This window comes from Argentina anserina, chromosome 3, assembly GCF_933775445.1.
Source record: "Argentina anserina chromosome 3, drPotAnse1.1, whole genome shotgun sequence".
In the NCBI taxonomy this organism is placed as follows: Eukaryota; Viridiplantae; Streptophyta; class Magnoliopsida; order Rosales; family Rosaceae; genus Argentina; species Argentina anserina.
The window spans coordinates 4,733,049-4,751,150 of NC_065874.1; the positions used below are offsets into that span (position 1 = coordinate 4,733,049).

Below are 18,102 nucleotides of genomic sequence, written 5' to 3' on the forward strand. Positions count from 1 at the left end.
TAAAAACAAACAAGAATCGATATGGACATTTATACGATGTTAATATATATATATATATATCAATATACTAATCACTGTAAAAAGTAGCTTTGTATATCAAATAATGACGTATTTTGTTATTTTTTAATTCAAGAGTATTTTAGGTTTTTTATGTGGTGTATTTAGTAAAAATATTAGAATAATAATTGAAATAAATTGTGTATTAAAGATGAGTGTGTATTAAAAGATTTGAGGTGTGTATTTAAAATATCTCCAAATCAAAATACATCAAAATCCATAAGATACATAACACATCAGAGTAATTATATTCGGGATGGTCGTGCTCAATGTAATATAGATAGTAATGGAAACCATGAAACTCATTCTCATTCGTTTTTTTTTTTTGGGACAGAGATAGAAAATACTCCCTCCATGTCTTTTAATATAAGTCGTTTTAGGTTCTGATTAGAAACTTATTCAGGGCACTAAGGTGTTAGTGAACCAACAACTATTATTCGATCTAAACCCTTCATTAGATCTGAATCTTTACATGGCACTAACACCGATATCAACAGTTTAACACCGTTAACAATTGTGATAACAAACAAAAAACTGTTACGACCGTAAACACAAATCAAAATGATAAAATATCAATCAAATTAACCCATGTTAGGTGAAAAAAGTAAAACGAATCAGAACCCGGAACAACGTCGAACAGAAAACCAAGATCTCGCCTGGCTGGGGATTCAGGTCATCGGCGGCCTTGGAGGTGAGTGAAGGGTACCGCGGTCGGCAGAGAAATTGAATATTAAAGGGGTTTGATTCGAAGAGGAAGATTTCGACTCGACTTGGGGAGGAATGGTCGGGGAATTTAAAATTCTTGGATCAGGGTATCAACATCACCGGCAGCGTCGCCTAAAGCACATACACCAATGACTGGGATGAGCCACATCTGGGTTTAGAAAATATTGGCAGCAAAAAGTCGCCAGGAAGAAGAAGCAGATCCGGATGCAACAAATCGAAAAATCAAAATCTCTTCATCGTCGAGTTTGTCGGAAAGATCTATAAAGCCATAAAGTTGCCCCTTTGAATATGGAAAAGCTAGGTTAATCTCAAAGAGATCGATCTTATGAACAGACGGAGGAATGGTGAACCCAGGTTTTGGTCAACATTTGATCACGTGCCTCCCACACCATAGGTAATTTCGTTTTTACTGTAGTTCATTTTTTTAGTCTAAATCTGACTAACTAACAACTCAACGATTCTGTTAATGCATGTGAGTGGCACATGGTTGGTTCAAGTGAACTTTGGTAACTGGAATAAGCTTATGTTTTGATTTTCGTTTCAATATATAAGTCGTTTTAACTTTTATTCTATAATATTTTCTAATTTATTTATGAGCCAAAATAATGACAATATTTTCATTGTGGGAATTTATATCAATTATCAATAATTTCATTGTTGTTTGAGAATGAAATACTTGTATATTATTGAATGATATGGGGGTCTATATATAGGCATTTACAACACCACAATCCCGTAGGATTCGGAGTCCTAATCTACTACGGAGATGCTAATCTATCTCCTAACAGGAAACCTATTAGGCTAAGACACACACAAGGGTAGAATAGTAATTCTCCCGGAACAATTGTAAGAATTTATATCAATGAAGCCTTAAATATGAGTTAAATTGTCATTCGAATTGTTTTTTAATCTATATGAAAACTCCTAAAACGACTTATATTAAAAAACTTAACCTAGTCATCAAAGTCCAAGAGATACGCAAAAATCAAGGCATTTCCGTGATCAAACTAGCATAAGAAAACATGAAACTCGTTCTCATTTAATATGATGTCTTTGGAGTGTTCCTCTCGCTACTACATAGTAGCGATAATTTTCTAATACGGGATATGGTTACGCAAGAAAGATTGTGAAGCAAGCAATCAGCAAATGACACCCAGGTCTCATGAGTTTAATGTGTCCCTTAAGCGTTGGAATAAAATAAAACCAAGTCACAGACAACAGCTATAATATTTGGGACAGAAAGCTGAAATGTAAGCATGAATACCACAAAGTCTATGGTGCATGTCTGGTTCATTATTCGCATAAAATTCTACAGTTACATTGTCACATCAATAATTTTGAGCCAATACAGTAGATTTAGATCTAGTATCGCTATACTAATTAAATGAACTGATTTTGATATATGAATCTTAGCGATTCACACAACGAGTTCCATAGTTTGTGTGCCATGTCCCGTTAGTTGCACTTTGTGTGCCATGTCCCGTTAGTTGCACTTTGTGTGCCATGTCTGCTCTAATGAGGCAACGAGTTCCATAGTTTGTCAAATGGTCGCAGCCTCCTAGTGGTATGATGAAACTTAATGTCACTGGAAATTTCCAGTGGCAGCATAGTGAGAAAGCTGATAGACATCGAATTTTATGGCTCAGTTTGAGCATTTTCTTTCCGGTATGTCGCAAAAATTGTAAAGCAAATGGAGTTGCCAATGTTGCACTCTTTGTTAAATTGTGTGTTAGAATGTATATGTTGTATTGTGTCTCCTAACATTATTTTGGGATGTTTTGGGATTCAAGTTTTATGTCCCCCATTGTATTTTCCGGTTTCATTAATGACAACGTGTGAGGGTTGCCGTTTTAGTCCTTCTTCAACAAAAAAAAAATCATGTGTAGATATGTAGCATAACAGCTAGCTTCTTGAGACGTGGCTTTAATGATTTGCTTGGTTAATTGGTAATTAATTAAATTACTTGGTTTTTTTAATTAATTAAATTACTTGGTAGTCTTGGATGAGAGGTGTATATGCCAGCAAAACAAGACTTAATTAATTAAGAATAAGATCGCTATCGGTCATTGCGGCTCAGCTATGCTGATATAGCTTAGCTTAGAGATTTTAATCAACAATAATCAGCTTAATGAATATAAATCACAAGTATAAAAAGCCACCCTCAGTTTGTAACTTCTCTACCAACCAAACTCTCGCTCGCTCACTAAGTCCCACACTTCCTTTCTCTCCATAAACATGGCCAAAACACCACAAACTCTGGTGAAACCCTACAATTTCGAAGAATATTATCCTCAAAACCCCTTCAAATCTAGTGCAAGATCCTTGATTGCCTTTGTTTTCTCTATACTACTTTACACTTCCGTCTTCTATATTTTCAACCTCTCTCCTTCCACTCTCTTCTACAACAGCAAGTTTTGGTTTGCGATATCCAACACCCTGGTTCTTATAATTGCAGCCGATTACTCTTCTTCCAAAGATAAGCACAACCAAATTAATCACCAAGAAGAGTATATGATGCATAGGCAAGCTCAAACTACTACTTCCTCATTTGTTTCGGAATACCCTCGTGAAATAGTCAAGGAAACCATTAGTGATCACCAAGTTGCACATCAGAACATAGAAATCCCAGAAAACAGGCAACCTGTGCTTGAAGATGAGCATGATGAAAAGCCTAGTGTCGATGAACTTGATGTCCGAGAAAAGAGGATAGTTCACGTACAGTCAAAAGGTCGTAAGAAGAGAAATCTTCAAGCTAAAACTTACAAGCGAAGTAAGTCGGAGGAGGTGAAAAGAGTAGCGATGGACGAATGCAAGAGCAGTATTATAATGAGTTCCGAGACAATGGAGAAGCACGAAGAAGCTCAAAGAAATACTCAGGAAGAAGAAAATGAATTTTCATCCATGTCAACTGAGGAACTTAACAGAAGATTCGAAGAGTTTATTCAAAGGTTTAATGAACAAATTAGGCATCAATCAGTTGCAGACAGAAGGCCCGAACTGACTTACCATCATGTAGAAAGTTATTGAGTAATGTTACTCGCACTTCCGGTTTGTCATTTCTTGCACGATTGACAACAAGATGAGAAAGAGAATGGATGTCTTCCAAGAGTTTGCTGCCTTGTATTTCTTGTAGAAACTTTTGCTTTGTTTCCTTCTGAATAATGTATCGAGTATTGGTAGTAGATATGTAGATTAAATGAAGCTTTGTATTTCTGTTTACAATTAGTATGAATCCAATTAACTACCTAGCTAGCTATTATCTTTTCATCTGAAAGTTTTCAGTTTTTCTTTTCTCAAAGTTTCATATAATTTTATGTTTTCTTCAAGAAAGTACATTTCTAACTAGTATATATTAGCTTCAAATACAAGTTCCAACCCGAAAGGGCCAGATAATTAGCTAGCATGCATTACATGCACTGTGTGTGTACCTCTGGAGTTGATGGAAAAAAATTGGGTAATATTGCAAATATATATAATTTCATAGAAAGGACTTGTATGTACAAGGGTCTGATCTATGAAAGCCACGTTAGGCCTCGATACGTAGTTTTCAAGTAAATGATTAGGGCCAGCTAATTAGGGAAACCAGACACAACCACAAATCAAAAGAAGTTTTAGTACATATTGTCGACCTTGTATAGATTATAGGACATGGAGCGATTCAGCCGAGAAAACAGTGGGCGTACACGTTGTGCATAATCAATCTTTTTTTTTTTTTTTAAATCTGGTTCTACAATATCATATGAAATTATATGAATCAATCCACCTTGAGCATTAAAAATTTGATCCAGAAAGTTCTTTAATCAAACTAGAGTTAAAGTTGATCGAGCTTCATAAAAGTATCTGCCGAATTGCCGAAATGGTGACTCACTGTTTGCATGCACTTGCACTTTGGTTGGAGAAAAGTAGGTCATTCAACTTAGCACAAAAGTTATTACCAAAACGAATTTTAGTCCGTAATTGGTAGCTCAATTTCGAAAACTGAAAATTTTGGTTTAGGAACCCATATCTCATCTCGAGCGAAGTCAATTTCTCAGCTAATGCAATTGCTCATCCTCGACACCAATGTGTTTTACAAAGCTCTCGGATTTTCATCCCTTGTGTTTCTGAAACTCACTCTTCTACTTACTCCAATATAGGCGGTTGTACAAGAATTTCCTGATAAATTTGCTTTAATTTTAATATCAAAATAAGAAGAAAAACAATTGTTTCGGATCAAATGAAGAGTCTCACAAAGTCACATGTAACATATCTCACGTGACGTACCCTCTTAATATTATTAGTTATTTTTTACTGTAATTATTTCTGATTTATTCTTATATGTAAATATTTTTTTATTATTTTCACCGTATATATATTAATTATCCTATAACTTAATATGATTGACTAGGGAGTAATAATTACTCATCCTTTTGTTTTGAAGCACATATAGTTAGCCTACTTTATCTCAATAATAAGAAGCAACAACAAAAGGTCTAAAAATCAGCCAAAACACCCGGGAAAAGGAACTATGTTGGTGTTGGGTTCTCTTACCCAAATCAAGCTCCCTCCACCAATACCAACCACCTCTTGTTCTTCCTCAAATCGTTCCGAGAAGGCCCTTGTCACAAAACGAAGATCTCTACTGCTTTGCCCAGCTGCTGTGGTGGCATCCTTGCTCCATTTCTATAACCCCATTTCATCACAACCTTCAGCAATTGCTCAGCAGCAGCTGCAAGATGAGCTTCAGCGAGAAGAAGACCGTGCTGTGAATCTCTTTCAGGTCTCATTCTCATTCTAAGTCTCTAAAGGCACTATCTTTACTTCATTATATTGCTAATTTGATTGATACCCAAAACCAATTGGATAATGCTCTCTGAGTTGAGCTAGATTGTTGTTAATGAGCTTGTTTCTTTGATCCTATTGGCCATCAGTTGTGTAAAGAAAAGAACGTGATTGGTGAGAGCTCTTTTTGATTAGAACTGATGATATATATGTAGAATTTGCAATTGGGTCATATAGATTTGTCACCCACATTATGCTTCTTGTTAATACACTTGACTGATGGACTTGGGTGTCCTTTTTCAATAATGTCACTGTAAAACTATTCAAGATGAAAGTATTTGGTAGATAAAAGGTGTGTGGTCAGTTGAGATCGATTGAAAGCTCGAAGAATTTGTTGCCGAGATCCATGGTGTCTTCTTTAACTGATCAGTTTGCTCCTCAAAATTTTTGTTCTTATATTGTCACAAATATCTGATTGATAAACTGTACATGCACATTGAAAACCACTTTACTGAAACCCGTAAAGCGAATTACTTCTCAATGAAGATCCATACTTCTCTCGAATTTGTTTTGAGTAACTTAATAACATGTTCCTCGCTTCTTAGGTGCATAAATTGCTCATATAATTCATGATTAACCCATGTACTGTATTTGCAGAAAACTTCTCCATCAGTGGTTTACATTAAAGACATTGAAATTGATAAAAGCCTCAAAGGTTCTCCTAATGCAGTCTCACAAAGTGAGGATGATAGTGCTAAGGTTGAAGGAACAGGTTCTGGCTTCATTTGGGATAAGTTTGGTCACATTGTAAGCCAATACCTCGATATTTTCCATTGCCATCTTTTTCGTCTTTAGATTATACAATTTCAAGGTTTCCGAAAGAGAAAATCTACTTGCCTCAGATTAGAATAAAATGTGGAATAATGCCCTTAAGACTATAACTTTAGCTGTTTAAATTATAGGGAAATTTATGTATCTATTAACAGATAAGTAATGTGGCCTACATTATCAGATTAGCTGATATGATCTGGTTGCTAGAGTTCACCGTCTGTATGTACGTTTGACATTTTTTCCTTTGGAAAATAAATCATTACATTTGTGGTGTAGTTACACTCTCATCCATACTTCTTTTAGGATTAAGTAGAGAAAAATTTCTTGAAGTTAAATTATCTAGTCTAATGCACCCGCTCCCATATAAGTATGCACTTCTACTTTCCTGGTTCTGAAAATGTTCAATCCTTTGTCTTCAGGTCACAAATTACCATGTTGTAGCTAAATTGGCTACAGATCAAACCGGATTACAGCGTTGTAAGGTTTTGTCTTATAATTCTAGCTATGAGTTTTTGTGCAATCATTTCATCACTAATAATTCCGACTGAAAGAGATACTTTTTCGATCTGATATTCTACCATTGGTTTGACTCCCATATTTCTGCCGTTTGTAGGTTTATATGGTTGATGCAAGGGGCAATGGTTTTAGCAGTGAAGGCAAGATTGTTGGTTTAGATGCATCTCGTGATCTGGCTGTTCTTAAGGTAGTAAAGCTTACCATTTCATTTCTTCTCCTGAAGCCCTTTTGGTTTTTTTGGAAATGAAACTTACCTAAATTATCGTTGCACAACTTGCGTAGAGTAGAAAAACTTTTGAATTATTAATACAACATGCTTCACTATCAAAGATGCATTGGCTAATATCATCTATCATCTGCAGGTTAATATTGAAGGGCATGAGCTTAAACCTGTTGTTCTTGGTACATCTAGTGATTTGCGTGTGGGTCAGACATGCTTCGCCATTGGAAATCCATATGGATATGAGAATACACTAACAACTGGGGTAACATTTTCACAATACGATTATTCTATAGTTACATTAGAAGATATAGTATTTGATATTATACGTTCCTTTTGATACTTCAGGTTGTCAGTGGACTAGGCAGGGAGATACCGTCACCAGATGGAAATACCATTAAAGGAGCTATTCAAACTGACGCTGCTATTAATGCAGGTACCTTTCCAACTTATTGCTGTCCCTTTTCCCCATATAAACCTTTGTGCCATGTAAGAGCAAATGATGGGCATTCCAAAATCCTAGTTATGCCACCATAGTTGGCACTTGGTAGGTTTCAAGGAGACTGCGAGTGTATACCTGCAAGTTATGTTTGATTCACTGGTGTAGGGGTTAGCAGTAGAAATAAGCTTCTGCACCCATTTTCTCCAAAAAAACTTATAACACAATAGATAATTCGTCTGAGAATTTACTTTTCTTATTTACATACGAGTTATGCTGTTAATTGTTTCCACTAATGCTCATTCATCCTCTGAAAGACATTTTGTAACTGTATACTTCCGCAGGGAATTCAGGCGGGCCATTGATCGATTCATATGGTCATGTTATTGGAGTTAACACATCAACATTCACTCGCAAAGGTAGAGTATGCAGCTTCTATTTGTAGTATGTAATTTAGGGAACTGAGTGGTACAGTAGGTATCCAAGGTTTAGATATACTCAACATCTCAGGTCATCTCTCCAGTTTCTATCCCTCCAAAGTGCTTTTAAGACTTGAAGAGATTGGCAAGCAACTAGTTACATATTGAGCATCTGGTTCTATACAGACAACTTAAACTTAGTAAAAGCCTGAAAACTTTTTCATGAAACAGAGGCAACTGTTTCAGTTGAAACGTCTCAGTGCTGATACTGTCTTTATTTTGCAGGGTCAGGAACATCATCTGGTGTTAACTTTGCAATACCAATAGATTCTGTTGTGCGAACTGTACCTTACCTTATTGTATACGGAACACCTTATAGTAATAGGTTTTGATCAATGCTTCCACAGTGATGTATCCAAAGTAGTCGTGATACCATTTGTAAATGTCAATTGGAACCCTATTTCTAAATGAATATTGATTGATCTACTTGTGGAGAAACATACGCTGTGCCTTATTGTTTGTTTTAAATCATCAGCCACATCACAGTAGATTCGACTGCATCATATCATTCATCATCGAAACTACATCATATGCTCGTTCTAGATCCTATTCCCTTTCTACATTGCATTTTCTGGTGCAAATCATACATTTGGAGACAGGACTTGCCATTGTCAAGCAATTTAACACCAAGATAACTTAGCCTAGTATTCAAGGAAGGCAAACATGCTGCTGGTATTGAGTGCAAGCAACACCCAAGAATTGGAACCTCACTGCCTCTGACGTACATCGTAACTCGTCTCCGGAAGCCATCTATAGAAGTTTGGCTTCTGTGCTAAAGATTACCACACATTCGTGTTCATGTTTTCCTTTTTGCATCAGAAAAAGGTAGAAGTTTCGAAGCAGATGCATCTCCAATACTAACCAGCTTCTCCTTCGAATCCCGGCATCTTCCTCCTACCTCCATTTCAGAACCAAAAACCAACACCATAACGTCACTAGACCACCTTTATCGATCACCCATTGTTTGGGGCAACCACTTTGGAAGTTCAACATTGTACTGACTACTGAGAAAAGATTTGTCTCCAGAAATAAAAACCAATGGCTACCCCATCCCATTGCTTGTAAGTTAAAGGTAAGCAATTCTATAAGAACCTTAAACGCGAACATCCATCCCTACTCAATTCCTTAGTACAATCGCAAACTCTGAAAATCAACGCGGATTACTGCAACATTCTTACGAAGTATAACAACCAAAACACCAAATTTCAACTTCCAAACTAAAATCAAACCAAGAAAAACAAAAACAACAACAAAAACAAAAACACAAACACAAACACAAACACAAACACAAACACAAACACAAACACAAACACAAACACAAACGCAAACATGACACATTCTAGACTGAAAGCAGACTAATTTGTTCTTCAATGGAACACCCAACATGACAACTAATACGACAAGAGCTGGGAATGAGAATGAGACCGAGGCAGCGCTGCTCCGTCGGAGAAGACGAGTTCCGGCGAGTGCTCCGATACTCCACCGAGTCTTGAAGAATGATGTTACCTTGTTTGTCAACACAGTGAAAGGTCCCCAGGAAAAAGCGGCCGTCTTTGATCCCAACGAGCATTTGTCGGAAAAGAAGCTTCTTGACGCGGGTCACGGCCTCCGAGAAACACGGGTCCGACCCGTCTGAGCTATTCGGGTTCGACCCATCTGAGCCTGCCACCTGAATCAGTGATTCTGCCGCTTCTTGTTCCATGTTCATGCTGCCCTGGTTGAAACCTGTTTGCCTCAATTCACAATTATAATAATGTTCGTCTCTTTCCTTGGACATTTGGCCTTTTAAATAATATTTTTAATTACCAAATTAACCTCTTCACAATGTTTCTCTTACAAAAATGATTACGAAGCAAAATTTATTATTCATCGGTCAAATTACGTGAAAAGCTTGTTCTAGTCTTCTAGATGCCATTGCTGTTACATGATTCCTGTTACATGATCGACTCAAAATATCAGAAATACAAGAGTTCCATCACACGGTTATTTCCTTGTCTAGCATTCCAAGGAGTGGGAATGAGAGACATCATTTCCTTGTCTAGCAGTTTTCAATTAGCTTGGGAAACAACTCCAAATCGAGAACATTTCGATTTAGTGTTTACAACCTCTCGGCGTCTCGATGTATTGATGTCAAAAATTACACGACAAAGCAAATTTTGTTTCAAATTACTTTTATTGTCATAATCTATAATTTTTTATCACTTATATATATATATATATATATATATATATATATATTTGAAAGACACATTAGTATGTATTTTAAGAAGATTACCAACACAATCATCTTGGATTTTGGAAAAATCAAGTCAAGACACAAACAGAGAGCCAAACAGCAAACTTAAGTGTTGTATATATATATAGTTATCATAGCAGAGACTATTACCAAACAAGGACATTGGGATAGAGGCATAGAGCATCTATGTCATCCATGATGTAGAAATCTGAGAAAAAAATTATAAACAAAGATTTGGATATCCATCCAAAACAATGTAAAAACTGAGGAAAAGAAATCAATCAATTTCTTAAGAAAAATAACAAACAACTTGTGTTTATGGAATTAGTAAATAATAACAAACATAACACTGCTATTAAAAAAATAGTTAACACTTAAAAATCCTGAAATGACAAACATATAAATATTAAGATTCAAGTTACTTCAAATTGGAGAGTACAAGCTCCCTCGTTATATCTATCACAGTCCACAGCATCGAAAGTCGTGCAGCATTTGAACACACTTTTCTCACATACAAGCTTACGAGTCTGGCAAGCAAGCTTGAGTATTTCTTTATCATCCTGTTCAAAACCTTTACAATCTCCGGCATAGAAAACCTGAAGCTCTTTGCACCCCTGGACTATAGTTAGAAGGCTATCCCTTTCGATGATGCACCTCCACGTTAACATTTTCTCAAGGTTTGGCAGATAGTTCACAATTGACAATGCCTCCAAAGATGGATTAGTATAAGACTTACTCCCTAAAATGCTTTCAGTGTGTGCCAATCTGCACAATAGTTCTGTCCAAAACATTATAGCAGCTTGGAGTTCGCAGTGTCAACAATTCCTGAAAATGCTTACCGAAGTATTTTCCGCCACCAACTAACTCCTCAACCTCCTCGGCAATGTGCTGCATGCCGCCCCCCAAACACAAGCTCTCCAAAAACTTCCACTTTCCAATCACTTCTGGGAGAATCTGAGAATGCTTGAAAATCACCAGATCATCCTCAATCGTTAACTCCCTGAGCAGAGGACAAGCATCTGAAACATATCTCAGAGCTGCTTCTGTAGTAAACATAGGTAGCGTGAGTTGAGTAGCCTTCCCTTGGCTCCGATCAACCACCAACTTTACAAACGCAGTGATCGAAAACCGATCGACTCTTATCGATTCCATATGCATCAACAAACTCATCATAGAATGTACCCAAACTCTGAGGTCGTCCCATTTCAACTTCTTCAACATTATCAACCAACAAAGGAGAGGATAATAATCTGGAAAGGAAAGACATGTCCAGCATACAGGATTGAGGCTAGCTTTGTACCATGACTCACATACAAAGGAACCGCCAAAATCAGCGACTCCATTCCAGCTTTGCTAAACGCATTCGCCAAGCAATCCACGTCTATCTCCTCCCATCTTCTCCTCAGTCTGTGCTGCTTCGGCTAATCCCGTCTTCTTCAAAACCACGCGCGCCGTCCGTCGACATCGCAACTCGAAACCCTAAATCCTAAGAAGCAACACACAGTACAGTATTTGAAGTAGGGGTGGGCATAAAAAACGGAAATCTCGATCCCGTGCCGATCCCGTCCCGAAATTCGTAGGGACGGGACGGGACGGAGGTCTAAAAACGTTCGTCCCGTCCTGATCCCGTCCCGTTTCATAATAGTGGGATGAGACGTGTGACGAATAATTTCTATCCCGCTTCGTCCCGTCTCATCCCACCTTTAATGAAAACTTAAAAATTCTTATATATTTGTATCAAAATGAAACTAATTTATATTCTTAATAACTCCAAAATTATATCAATTCAAATAATAATGGTATATTATAATATTTAGAACATAATATGTATTTTTTTTTTGTTAAAAGTTCATTATTAAATGTTATTTTGTTAATGAAAAAATAAAAATATAGGTTTTTATTTAACTTTATAGGAATGTGGGATTTGTCCCGTCCCGATCCCGTCTCGTCCCAACCGGAATTAATCCAGAGTGGGATGCATTCTTAAAAACTCTCGTCCCGTCCCGATCCCGTCCCGATTCAAAAGAGTGGGACCCGTCCCGTGACCATCCCTAATTTGAAGTGATACTATTGGGCCTATTGGGCTACCTGAGCCTGGGTCAAGTATATTATAATATTATATTAGTGCAAACAATGGCGCCGTTCGTAACTAAAGTCGACTCTCAGCGCGAATCCTTTAAGCTTTCTTCAGAGCTCTCTCTCTCTCTCTCTCTCTCTCTCTCTCTCTCTCTCTCGTCTTCGACGAAGCTCCGTCCCAATTTACAGGTACCTTCTTCTTCCTCTTCTTCTAGGGTTTCTTAATCTCGCTGCTTTCATCTTTCTTTTCACTACTTCGATTTTACTCAAACTTAACAATGCCAAGAAAGAATCCACATGTCAGAACCGCGGAATCCCGAAATCAAAGCTCTTAATCTTATTTACCGTATCCTAATAACCCGAATTCTAACAACCAGTGTTTCAATTTTGATGAAAGTTTTATTGTTTTTTGGTTTTTTTTATATGAAAGTTATCTATGTTTTTGTTGCTTTGAATTCTTAGATATGAATCTCTGCTCAGTCTGTGATTGAGTTTTGTGGTTTTCAGGCGAGGAGAATCGATCAATGGGAGAGACGGGGAAGCGGCATCGTTCGCAGAGGGACCGTGATTACGATGGCGGGAACAATAATCAGAAGAGGCGTGTCAATGACAGAGAGGACCGGGGTGGCGGGGGCGGCGGTGGAGGAGGAGGCGATGAGGTGGTGGTGTACAGGATTCTATGCCCGGTTGGGGTTATTGGGAGTGTGATAGGGAAGAGTGGGAAAGTGATCAATTCGATTAGGCAGGATAGTAGGGCTAAGGTGAAGGTTGTGGATCCATTTCCGGGGGCGAAAGATAGGGTTATAACTATTTATAGCTATGTTAGGGAGAAGGAGGAGGTTGATGTTGATGGGGAGTTCAGTAGCGACAGAGCGCCCTTGTGTGCTGCACAGGATGCTCTATTTAAGGTGCATTCGGCGATTTCCAACGCGTTGGCTGCTGCTGGGGAGTCGGATAAGAGGGGGAGGGATAAGGAAGAGTGTCAGATTCTTGTCCCAGCTAGCCAGTGTGCTAATGTGATAGGGAAGGCTGGGTCGACGATTAAGAAACTGAGGAGTAGGACGAGGACGAATATTAAGGTCACTACAAAAGATGCCTCTGATCCAACACATTCGTGTGCGATGAACTTTGACAACTTTGTCGTGGTTAGTATTTTTCTTTTTAATCACAAAGTAAAGTTTTAGTTGTGCTGTTGCTTTTGATCAGAGAAACTTGACTTTTGCAATTATAGTAATTGATTTCGATTTTTTGCAATATTTGTTAATTGATTTCAATATTTTATCCTACTTGAGTTGAAGTTCTTTAGTAGGTGTGCTGCAATGGACATTATTTGTTAATGCATTGTTCATGCCCTTCATAGTTCTGAACATACTCCGTAGTATTACTGTGTTTAAGAGATAGTTGCTTCTGTGACAGATAACTGGAGAATCAGAAGCAGTGAAAAAAGCATTATTTGCAGTTTCTGCTATCATATACAAGTTCCCTGCACGAGAAGAGATTTATCTTGATACGACAGTACCAGAGGCCCATCCAAACATAATAATTCCATCAGATATGTCAATCTATCAACAGGGTGGATTATATAATCCTGCAGATCCTCTTATTCCTTCTAGATCACTGCCCCCACTCCTAAATGCTACACATGTTCCAGAGCTTCAGGGTTATGCAGATACAGGGAACGCGTGGCCCCTATATTCATCTGCTCTTCCTTTAGTATCTGGATTCGGTGTGGCATCACGGTCTGAGGACTTAGTTGTGAGAGTACTATGCCCTTCTGACAAGATTGGTCGTGTTATTGGAAAGGGTGGGTGTACAATTAAAAGCATAAGGCAGACAAGTGGTGCTCGAGTTGAGGTTGATGATACCAAGGATGATCGGGATGAGTGCATGATCACTGTTACTTCTACAGAGGTATTGGCCGTGCCACTTCTATTTTCACTGAATATTTTTATTTGCCAAATGATCTATCTTTTTCACTCGAGAATTTCACAGTCCATGATCTAATTTTTTCACTTGAGGTATTGGCTTTACAATTTAATTTGAGGCTCAGGAGTACTGTCTTGGATAATATCTTTTCCCGATGTATGATATTGCTTACTGACTTGTGAGTAATGTTAGTTGGTTTTACTGTCTGGCAGTCACTGGATGATCAGAAGTCCATGGCAGTTGAAGCTGTTCTATTGCTGCAAGGGAAGATAAATGACGAAGATGTTGACAATGTTTCTATACGGCTTCTTGTTCCATCTAAAGTTATTGGTTGTCTAATTGGAAAAAATGGTTCAATTATAAATGAAATTCGGAAGAGAACAAACGCCAACATCTGCATTTCGAAAGCTGATAAGCCTAAATGTGCTGACACTAATGACGAAATTGTTGAGGTTTGTTTAAATTAATTAGTTTGAGGTTTGTGTTTCACTTTTTTTGCTTGTTTATTATCTCATCATCACTGTTTTTCATTTAGGTAGCAGGAGATCCTACTAGTTTGAGAGATGCACTTATTCAGATTGTTCTAAGGCTTCGAGACGATGTCTTGAAAGATAGAGATGGTGGTCATAACCTCGCTGTTGGTCCTGAGTCTCTATTTCCGGGTAGCACTGGTCTCTCTTTGCCATCTGTCCTGCCTTCTGTCCCCCAGATTGCACCCTTAGGTTATGATCAGAGGGCTGAAAGTGGCTTGGGCATGCTTTCTTCCAGTGGCCTCTTTGGATATGGGTCTCTGCCGGTATGTCAATGTCACTAAATTCACATGTTTTTTGTTTCTCACATCATCTTGGCTAGAAAGCCCTCTCGAACCCCAACTGGTGCCCAATACTTTCGTTTGAAGCTTACCCACGAACTATGCAATGAAGTCATTGGCTTATTTGTTTTTGTCATTTTATGAGATTTATTTTAATTCGAAGTTTTGAGGTCCTTAATTATCTCAGTTTTTTTTTATCACTTTGTTATTGGACCAACTTTATATATGTCGCTCATGGTACTCATTTTGTTATTTCTCTTGTAGATGAGGGAAGATGGCTACGGATCAGTGTCTTCATATTCGTCCAAGTTATATGGAGGGTAAGTGTATCAAGTTTAGAATCTCTGGTTTTGAAGTTTGTCTCCCTTGTTCTTTCTGTCAGTCATATACTGCTCTTCTACACAGGTTGCCACCCCCTTCAACACTTGAGATGCTCATTCCTGCTAATGCAGCGGGTAAGGTGATTGGCAAAGGAGGGGCAAATATGGCTAACATTCGGAAGGTAGATATACTTTGTTTATTCTCATTTGGAGAGTGCAATTGCATTGAACATCAATCTTGTTTTTTTATACATGTTGAACAATTTGCATGGTTGAATAGTGTTCTCATGCATAGTTATTTTTCTTCAGATATCAGGAGCAATGATAGAGATTCCCGAGTCCAAATCTTCCCGGGGTGATCGTATTGCTCATATATCTGGTACAGCCGAACAGAAGCGAACAGCAGAGAACTTGATCCAGGCATTTATAATGGCCACCTAAGTTTTCAGGTGCACCTTGCCAGTTTAAAGGTGAAAAGTAAGAATCTTGGAATTTTCTAATATGTTTCCCGTCCTTAGACCTTTTTAGGTTTGGTTCTGGAGAAGGCTTCTTTTCTGAACTTATCTGACATGGTTCTTCCTGTTCTTTCGCTCAATTGGGTATCAAGACTTCTAGAGGCCCCGCAAGGTTCATGCCTTCCATCTTTGTCGCCAAATCTATTCTTAATCTATAATGTTAGGTTCTATCTTTCCAGTCGTATCTCTTCAGTTGTCTTGTCTTTCACAAAGATAGAGTTCATCTTATTTCAGTGTCGTGCTCTATAATTTTATTTTCATGCCAGAAATTTATTCAATGATGACAATAATTGTCAATCTTATAATAAATGTATTTGATTTCCTTGGCCATTCAACTCTTTCTCTTGGCTTCTTGCTAGAAGCATCTTCTCAATCACTTCGAGTGAAATTCTCTTGGTAATTCCATGTGCTTCTGTATTTACATGCACATCACAGCTTAACCGGAGAGGACTCACTCTTCAAATAAAGTATCTACAGCAAATCTTTTGCATCTTTATTCTCTACCTTCCGTGTTCATCTTGGGCATGTGAAACATCATTGCAAAACCAAATCTTTGAATATCTATTATTACCCTAGATGATTTCTGTGCTCTTATCTGCCGTTCTTAACCACAACATTCGCTGTGCACTTTGAGGAGACTATTGTATAGGGATATCATGGACGTGCTCCTGAATACTCTTCTTTGGCGATAAAACTTCTTATTAACCATATCTTTCAATCGTGTGGCTTTGTTGTGTCCTCTAGATGATGAGGACTTTGAGTAGCCATCTATATTTTAATCCATGATTGAGCCACTGTGATCCCAGAACAGCTTAGCTCCTACTCAACTACGCTTGATGTTCAATATTATCGATATTGAATTTTGAGAGACCATTACATCGATGACAATAGAACCTTCATTCGATCAAGCTATTTGATCTTGAATTGAACTGCTTGAATATTTTTGATCTTTTTCTGGTTGTCAGCTTGGTTATCATATTGTCGTCTGCAAATTCTTATTGCTGTTAACAATGATTATTCGTTAGAAGCAACATCTACTGGATGGCGTGTATTAGTTGCTTCCATATAGAGGTGTTGCCCAGGAATATAGATATTCAGATAGGTTCCTTTACATGAGCTTAGAGAATATGCATCAAGAAAGGTCACTTGAAACCAATGCCTTTCCCTTCATATCAATGACGATGACAAAATCACGTGATTTTGTTTTGTTTAGGTACTTTTGGTACTTTGAAATAGTGTGTTAGCGACTAAATGACATGTGAACACGCCATTGAAATTCTCTCTTTCCTTCAACGAGTTGCTCATGGTATGGCTTCATTATGATCACAGCTATAAGCTTGTAGAGGTGTGTACCAAGTACTGTCTTTTCTAGAGTTTACTTCAGCGTGATTTCTGTCTAAGAGTTCGTTGCGTCTCACTTTCTCTTCAGTCGTGCTACTGTCTTAAGATAATCAAAATATTTTTGTGAAGTCTAGATTTTTGGTAGGTATAGTTCAAAACTGTTTGAAGAAATCTGGGTGTTTCCCTGCTAATGAGGGGTTATGTTGCGTCTGTGGTATACAATAGTGTGGCCGCATTGTACTGTCTATTGATTGCTTGGTTCCAAAAATGAATTGTGGTGCTTTGACATGGTAACCATTGGAACGTTTGTATTCTATCATTTGGGAATAGAAAGGGCAGCAGGACAGGTTTTGGAAGGGTATGCGAAAATGTGTTGATCACTGAGCAACTTTTTTTTTCCTGTATTGTAAACAATCTTGTGAGTTTATTAGTTAATAAGCGGTCTATAAAGCATACATGGCAACATGACCAGTGCTTGTTGATGCTTGATTATGAAATATTGATTGTTGATATATGGAAATGGTATGTTGCTCTGAATTTCTTTTCATTTTCTGTTTCGTCAGACATATGCTCAAGTCTGCATATCAGAATATACGGAGAACTCTATTGAATTATGCGTCTTACTGGAACCCTTAGTTGTATCCAGTTTCTCATCACCAGTGCAAATGTTATCACTCTTTTGTGACCTTAATCTGCTCATGGTCTCCTTGAATGAATGTTATGGCAACTATATGGTGCTAGTCAATCTGGAGTTGAAAAGGGGGCTGATCCAAAATATTACCCTACAAAATTTACCTTCCTTCACTCCATCGATGACCAAAACTAGTAAATATCAGCTACAAAGTTAG

General features: G+C 37.8%; 4 protein-coding genes across 5 annotated transcripts; 3 read left to right on the forward strand and 1 right to left on the reverse strand.

Moving 5' to 3' along the window:
• Positions 1–3,018: 3,018 nt before the first annotated feature.
• On the forward strand, positions 3,019–3,810 carry LOC126785959 (uncharacterized). Its single transcript, XM_050511647.1, has one exon. The coding sequence runs from the start codon at positions 3,019–3,021 to the stop codon at positions 3,808–3,810; it is 792 nt and encodes a 263-aa protein (XP_050367604.1).
• A 1,465-nt stretch (positions 3,811–5,275) lies between these two features.
• On the forward strand, positions 5,276–8,461 carry LOC126788098 (protease Do-like 5, chloroplastic). Of its 2 annotated transcripts, XM_050514061.1 has the most exons (8): positions 5,276–5,542; positions 6,202–6,351; positions 6,795–6,857; positions 6,989–7,078; positions 7,254–7,376; positions 7,460–7,547; positions 7,895–7,969; positions 8,255–8,461. In XM_050514061.1, exons 1-8 carry the CDS (start codon positions 5,291–5,293, stop codon positions 8,359–8,361), a joined length of 948 nt encoding a protein of 315 aa, XP_050370018.1. In that variant the 5' UTR covers positions 5,276–5,290; the 3' UTR covers positions 8,362–8,461. The 2 variants fall into 2 exon arrangements, with proteins under 2 accessions (XP_050370018.1, XP_050370019.1); XM_050514062.1 differs by lacking the exon at positions 6,202–6,351.
• Positions 8,462–9,327: 866 nt separating this feature from the next.
• On the reverse strand, positions 9,328–9,758 carry LOC126788757 (uncharacterized). The gene has a single exon (XM_050514769.1). The coding sequence runs from the start codon at positions 9,735–9,737 to the stop codon at positions 9,369–9,371; it is 369 nt and encodes a 122-aa protein (XP_050370726.1). The 5' UTR covers positions 9,738–9,758; the 3' UTR covers positions 9,328–9,368.
• Positions 9,759–12,409: 2,651 nt separating this feature from the next.
• On the forward strand, positions 12,410–17,791 carry LOC126787780 (KH domain-containing protein At4g18375). Its single transcript, XM_050513680.1, has 8 exons — positions 12,410–12,530; positions 12,849–13,486; positions 13,758–14,252; positions 14,480–14,719; positions 14,803–15,063; positions 15,343–15,398; positions 15,484–15,580; positions 15,708–17,791. The coding sequence occupies exons 2-8, from the start codon at positions 12,866–12,868 to the stop codon at positions 15,837–15,839; spliced, it is 1,902 nt and encodes a 633-aa protein (XP_050369637.1). The 5' UTR covers positions 12,410–12,530; positions 12,849–12,865; the 3' UTR covers positions 15,840–17,791.
• Positions 17,792–18,102: the final 311 nt, after the last annotated feature.

Excerpts from the sequence above, each read along its gene's own strand:
- LOC126785959 (XM_050511647.1), top strand. The coding sequence starts at position 3,019 with ATGGCCAAAACACCACAAACTCTGGTGAAACCCTACAATTTCGAAGAA.
- LOC126788098 (XM_050514061.1), top strand. The coding sequence starts at position 5,291 with ATGTTGGTGTTGGGTTCTCTTACCCAAATCAAGCTCCCTCCACCAATA. Across the intron at positions 6,352-6,794 it reads GGGATAAGTTTGGTCACATT|GTCACAAATTACCATGTTGT; the intron begins GTAAGCCAATAC and ends CTTTGTCTTCAG. Across the intron at positions 7,548-7,894 it reads TGACGCTGCTATTAATGCAG|GGAATTCAGGCGGGCCATTG; the intron begins GTACCTTTCCAA and ends ATACTTCCGCAG.
- LOC126788757 (XM_050514769.1), bottom strand. The coding sequence starts at position 9,737 with ATGAACATGGAACAAGAAGCGGCAGAATCACTGATTCAGGTGGCAGGC.
- LOC126787780 (XM_050513680.1), top strand. The coding sequence starts at position 12,866 with ATGGGAGAGACGGGGAAGCGGCATCGTTCGCAGAGGGACCGTGATTAC. Across the intron at positions 13,487-13,757 it reads ACTTTGACAACTTTGTCGTG|ATAACTGGAGAATCAGAAGC; the intron begins GTTAGTATTTTT and ends CTTCTGTGACAG. Across the intron at positions 15,399-15,483 it reads TCGTCCAAGTTATATGGAGG|GTTGCCACCCCCTTCAACAC; the intron begins GTAAGTGTATCA and ends TCTTCTACACAG.